Below are 7,028 nucleotides of genomic sequence, written 5' to 3'. Positions count from 1 at the left end.
CAATCGCAAGAATACGTGTATGGACGACAACACGAGCACCACATAAGATTATACTGGCTGTGAGTCCTGATGCCAGAGCCTCGCTATACTGCCAAATGCAGGATGCATTAATAGATAAAGCAAGTCTAATACTCTTGTTAAATACAGCTTCAGTTCTAATCTTAACTGGCCTTGTGGTAGGGGTTTTTTCATTAAATAAATATTTGTTTCCGTAATTGCTAATTTCCACTTTCCCAATCGTATAAATAAGAGTTCAGAGAAACGAAAAAAAGATCAAGAAAAAGTCATGAAGAAGCATGGGCGGAGCTTTTGCATTGGGGGGTGGGGGGCAGACTCTGGGAGAAGCACATGATGTACCTGAGGGTTTTTGAATATCCCCTAGCTTATAATGGGTCCGGAGACCTTCCCCCGGAAATTAAAAAACAACAACTTAAAAACACTGAGTTCTAGGCCTTTTAGATTTGAAAATGTTAAATTTCCTCGCTTAAGTAAACAAATATTAATTAGTATATTGGTTGTCAGTTTTAAAAGAAGCAATACAGTACAATTATTCCATTTTGCATTTCATTAATTTTTTATTGATGCAAAACTCGTATTACTTTAAAAAAGTTACGGTACAATAGTAAGCTTCAGAAATTTTAGAAAAATTAAATTGAAAAGTTCTTCTGATGCCTCAGCAGTAACTGTTGACTCAACACAAAGTCATTTTACGTTTTTCTTTCTTCAAACTGTACACATCAATCAAATCGTCTAAGTCCCGCTATTGCGGCTCAATTACCGCACATGCCATCATGCCAAACGTAACTGAACTTAATCATGTGTTATTTTTATTGTCTTTTTTAAGTGGGGGGGGCAGGCCCCTTCTGGCCCCTCCAGAACTCCGCGTATGCCAGAAGAAGTCAATAATTTTGAATTTGCTATTTTGGTAGACACCCTGCACTGGATTACCCTTCTTAATGATTGTCTGGGTGCTCCTATTACTGACAGGTCTGAAAAATATATAAGATAGCATTATACGACACAAAATAATCATATAGCAGACATATTAGATTAACTGTTCTAACGTATATCTTAATGCTATCGTATTAGTTTGAATAATTTACCGCTTTGGGTTTTCCGGAGTTCTTTATACCTTTCATTTGAAAATTTTGGTAGGGTCTGTATGCCTTGAGCTCCATCCTCCGTACGCCAGTGGCATCCTTGTAAAATTAGTTTTAGGTAGATATCGTGCATCCACGCCTGATGTGCAATAGGCAGGGGCGACGCCAGGAGAGTTCGAAGGGGTGCTTGCGCACTCCATACAGCACCCTTTTTCAAAACCTGTGTTCGACTGAAAACACTAACTCTCACGGTGTCATACATGTCGTCACATTGAACACGGAATGTTAGGTACTGAAGTGAGACCGCTGTTCTTGCCTCTCCTGTCAAAAAATTCTCCGGTTGGCCATGTGTGTCATTGGCATCCCTTGAACAAGCTGTTTCTTTCAAATTTCTAAACATGTAGTTCTTTTTAAAATCAAGCGAAAATGAATCAAGTCGCTAGTATTCTTCAGTTTCATTGGGATATTGTCATAGATGCTTACTAAAAGTTGATTATTATTTAGATTTAGTAGCTAACACATCACACTGCCTAAATTTCATTCCGCACCCCCGCAGCGCCCCTAGATGATTATAATTCTGGCGCCGCCGGTGGAATAAGACAGCACGACAATAGAAGCAACGACTTTACTGTTTTTCTATTTACGAAAAGGGTAGATTTTATTGACTCTGCATTTGCAGGCCCATTATGCAGAGAGTAAGGACGAAGACCAACACTTTCACTGCATCCAGAGAACCATGTGCTTGGCTAACCGCCAACTCGTGAACGAACTAGGCTCTACTGGCAGGGTACTGGGACACTTCGTCAGGTAAGAATAAGATAAGTCTGTGATCATTCTTTAGTATTGGTATGGTTACCTGTGTTGAATTCTATGTACTTTAAACTGTAGGTTCAGTCCTAATTAATCAATCTGATCATAAAGTGAACTTAACACATATTTCCCATACGTTACCTTTGTAGAAATCAGTGAATGAGTAACAATTTCACTTGAGCCACTTTGTGTGGCTTCAAGCAAGTTGCTGACGTCTGAACTACAATATATACCTATACAGGATGTTTCCGGGCTGATGATACAAACTTTCAGGGAAGATGGAGAAGGGCACATGTATCAATTTGAGATAAAGAACCCTGGTCCGGAAACGACTTAGTTGAAAGTTATAAGCGAAAATCGGTGCATGAAGATGTAATACTTTTATTACCTGCACACGTTTCACAAGCTGCTACTTTCACAACAGTTGTTCAAAGTGGAGTCCCCCAGCTTCGCTGCAGGCATGACATCGTCGCACAAAGTTCTGGCGTACCCGTTGGAACAACCCTGGGGTCGTTCGAACAATGTCACAGGCAGAGAGAATTCTTGCCAGGAGATCCTCTCCAGTCTCGACAGGTTGTTCCAGGAGATCCTCTCCAGTCTCGACAGGTTGTTCCAGCGGGTACGCAAGAACTTTCTGCAACGAAGTCATGCCTGCAACGAAGCTGGGGGACACCACTTTGAACAACTGTTGTGAATGTAGCAGCTTGTGAAACTTGTGCAGATAATAAAAATATTACATCTTCATACACCGATTTTCGCTTTTAACTTTCGACTAAGTCGTTTCCGGACCAGGGTTCTTTATCTCAAATTGATACATGTGCCCTTCTCCATCTTCCCTGAAAGTTTGTATCATCAGCCCGGAAACACCCTATATATATATATATATATATATATATATATATATATATATATATACACACACATAGGTAATGTATTGCAACTCTCTATTAAATTTATAATGTGATTGTTTGTTTGTTTGTTGAATCGGGAAGGGAACGTCTTCGCGTGTTTAAGGAAAACATAATTCACAATTGTGAACTTTAGTAAATTTTACCTAATTCTACTGTGGAAATGTACTATACCAAATCTGTTCTGGTTTACCAGAATAGAAAATTAATAGGAACCAAATCATTAGAATTTTTAAAATATTCGCACATTTCAAAGTATATGCAATACATTCAATTCTCCCATAACTAATTCACGAATCGAAAAGAAAATAATATAAAGAAACATAAAAATAACTCATTATTACTAATTCTTCACTTACTTCTTCTTACTAACTTTTAATTAATTATATAATACTAATTACAATTAAACCATTAACTAACTTCTAATTAATCATGTTCTAATATTAACAAAATTAATTATAATTACCGTTCTGGCTCCCAGAATGGATTAACATAAACTCAAATATGTAAAATCTAACAAACAATATTATACTAGCATGTTTTTATTATTATTATTATTATTATTATTATATTATATATTGTATATTTTGAGTAATAAACAGAAAAGAGAAAAAGGCGGGGGAACTGACGTTCTGGTTTATTTTAAAGTGTATGCGGGTGAAGGGGGGCTTACTTCGGGGGTTCCCCCTTTTTTTCGCATGTTTGCTTATATTGTTATTTATCGCTGCTTTTCTATCCGCATAGGTTATTCGTATCTAGGAAGATGAATGATGATTAAAAAAATAGCTCAGTTCAAGCCGGGATTCGAACCGACAACTTTCGGCGAGTAGAAAACTATTGACATGCTCGCCACAGAAGTCAATAGCTTTTTTGAAGGGGAGGAGGGGGGGTGATCCCGGTTGCATTGTGTTTATCGTAGTTGACGCGCATAATCAAAGAGCTTTGGTTCCGATCCTTTGATCTGTACTTCTTTGAATTAACCGACATTAATTACCTTTGTCCAATACGTTGTTCCCTAATATTACACTTACATTGTAAAGAAGGAATTGCATAAAAGATGGACATCTAAATCATGCAGAACAATAAATATAGACCCTACAATTACCTAAATGTATTATGTGCGGATATAAATGTGATCATGGAGAACTATATCTTGATTTTCAAATGAATATATATTTTGATAGTAATTATAGAGTTTTGTTTGATACAAAAGATAACGTGCAGATCTGTTAGTGCCAAAATGAAATACATACGACATCTTGATGATCAAGATTTTTTTTAATATAGTGACATAGTTGCCAAGTCCTTGGACGCAGATTCACCAACTCGGTCTGCCATGGCTATCGCTGCTGGTTCTTCTGGTAGAAAAGGTGCAGATTGTGAAACGCTTTTCTACGGCTGCGACATGGAATACAAGAAGCACACAACTGGAACACCATCCCCGATAAAGACACGAAGTGTCTCCCCAAACAAGAATATTTGAATTAGTTATGCACCATGTGTAAAGTTAAACGGTGCAATAAAAATTAGCTCACAATTTATAATATAAAGTTGGAAATATACTGACAATCTAACAAAGCTAATATTTTATTATCGTATAATAAAAATATTACAACGTTACACTATAGTATTTTGCTATCAGTTTTAAAATAATATAATTTACATTTGGACTGATTAATGTTACATCTAACTTTCACTTCATTGTCATCGTTTTTGTATAATGAAATGACAGCTCTACAACATTAACAAAAATATTGAAATTACGATTGGTATTTTTATACTTGTATTTATAATTTCAATCCTTATTGTATTTAATGCCAAAACTTTTTAATTTATTGTATAATGTATGCATCTTTTTTCATAATGTGTGATGAGTTTAAATAAAGATGGCGTGTAAATCGTTTCTGTATGTAAATAATGTTTTTTTATACAGTATTGGTGTCCTTGTTTGTATTATTTCTTTTATAAACACCCTTTCACACACACGTATGTATGTATGTATGTATGTATGTATGTATGTATGTATGTATGTATATAACCATTCTTCCTTAACTTGCAATCAATTCTTCATACGAACATAGAGGAAGAGAGTCTTGTAGAAAATGATCATTAACGAAATAGGTTTTAAACTTGACCTTATTTGTGAGCAGTGGCGTGCCCAGGGGGGGTTGGTGGGGGTTAAAACCCCCCATTGGTTTCGTCATTTAAAAAAATTCAAAGCAGAAATACATTTTATTTCATAAATCGCCAATATTGTAAAATGTTTACATTTGGCAATGAGAAATGTATTTGCTTCTTCAATTACTTTTGATAATATTGGAGTTGAGTTACAGCAATGCACAAGCATTCATTCATTCCTTAGTCACTGAAAAGGAAGTAGAATTTCCTTCTCAGTATGGTCAAGAAAAGAGCCGCAACCCTTGGAATGCGAACTGAAGGAATCTCTCCTCCCCTTTCTTTCACCCACGATGACCCTCTTAGGAGAATGACCCTCCCTTTCCTGTTACGACAGTGCTGCTAACTTCCCTTTTCTTTCTTTCCCCTTCTTATACCATTTATGCCAGCAGAGCAAAGTTCTGTGAGATTTGAATCACTACAATTAGTAGGCAAAGTAAGTCAAAATCTTATTTCGCACCTGGATGCATATTTATTTCAAAATATCAATAATTATAATAATAATAATAATTGTTGCAGGCAGTAGCGAGGCATGGTTTTATGAAGGAGGCAAGCGATGTTTTGTACAATAGCATGCCGGGAGGGAGGGAGGGATGCGTTATATAGCGCAACTGGCCCAGTCAGTTTCATAAACAAAATAAAAGCAATTAATATGCCAAAATATTATACGTTTTACTCTTGTGCTCTTTACAAATTAGATATTTTTTTCTCAACCAATTTCCAGCCTTCAGTTTATTGAATTTTCTTGTAACATGTGTGAAAGATCTCACTTGAATTTGTGCGTAAATAATTTAGCAGTTGCCAACACTACTGACACTGACACTACTGGTTGCTGTCAACACTGGTGACGTAATTTGAGCTGGACCAAGTTGGATGCATGTTTCAGACATTCGACCGCCCGGTATCTTTGTCCCAAGTCCTGGTGTTCTCTGGGGTTGTAGCGAGTTGCAGTCTGCAAGGTAGCAAGTTGAAGTGGTTGTGTTGTGTGTTACGTTTCTGCGTGTGTAATAGATTTTTGACGTGGAACTAAAGATGGATAGAGAAAAGAGGAGAAATACGTATTAGATTATTTCCAAAAGAAACAAAAAATGGAAGTTGAAGCTTCACCTTCCACAAATAGAACGTCAGAAAAGGTCGATTTAAGTTCAGAGGAATTCCATCCGAATTGCGAGAGTGAAACGTGCGAACTTTCAGACTCTTGATATTCAACAAGAAGGCATAACAGAAGATATTGCAAACCTTGTTGCAACATTATGTCAAGGAACTGTCGAGGTAAGTGACGTTCATTATTTGATAGCAGATATATCCATAGACGGATTTAGAATTGTTTTTCTGGGAGGGCACAGCATGTGCTGTAAGCATACAATCGTGTGTGTGCAGGGGAGGGGGGTGTCCGCGTGTGTATGTCTGGAAGACGTGTGTAGGATGTCACCCTATATCACCAATAAACTTTCGCAGGGCGAGAGAACATGAAGATGAACAAGTTCCCTCAATGATTTCAGGGGCCTCACCGATGGTGGTGTAATCAAAGAGGTCCTGGGTTTGATCCCCTGTGAAGGTGCATTGCACAGTGGTACGTATCCCGATTTAAACTTTAAGTCCAGTCCCGATTAACGTATCTGAATATAAAATGGACTTTACAATCATTTACTTTTTGTTTTGTTCACGAACCCTCCAAAAACGATAGATCCACCAAGGCATTTGAAACCCTGGCGTCGGAGCAGTGGAACTAGTGTCGCTAGTTAAAGCCACGGGGAAGCCTGTGGTTCACGTATTTTCCGAGGTCCCAGAAAGCTTGGTGCTACTATACAGTGTATATGTATGCAACCACATTATAAAATCAGTTTTATTATTTTGTAGGAAAGGGATAAAATTTGTATTACGACACGGGATAGACTAGATAGGCATCCTATTAACTGTAAATATTCCTTACAAATCTTCTGAATATTTCTCTTATACAAACGCAACAAATACAATAAGTAATATACGTGTGCAGTAATAAATTCATTTTCTGAAAGCAACTTTTCTGGCATCA

The 7,028-nt window shown here is 37.1% G+C and overlaps 1 protein-coding gene across 1 annotated transcript in view; it reads left to right on the top strand.

Annotated features, from left to right (window-relative positions):
* The window catches only part of LOC145996312 (uncharacterized), a 27,527-nt gene extending 23,226 nt beyond the window's left edge, over positions 1 to 4,301 (top strand). The window contains exons 6-7 of the mRNA XM_083132744.1: positions 1,780 to 1,907; positions 4,106 to 4,301. Coding sequence (XP_082988870.1) covers positions 1,780 to 1,907; positions 4,106 to 4,301 — 324 coding nt within the window. The remainder of the gene's footprint in view (positions 1 to 1,779; positions 1,908 to 4,105) is intronic.
* Positions 4,302 to 7,028: the final 2,727 nt, after the last annotated feature.

The sequence above is a fragment of the Lepisma saccharinum genome, chromosome 12 (assembly GCF_977018435.1).
Source record: "Lepisma saccharinum chromosome 12, izLepSacc3.1, whole genome shotgun sequence".
Classification (NCBI taxonomy): domain Eukaryota; kingdom Metazoa; phylum Arthropoda; class Insecta; order Zygentoma; family Lepismatidae; genus Lepisma; species Lepisma saccharinum.
This window is presented reverse-complemented; position numbering and strand designations above follow the sequence as displayed.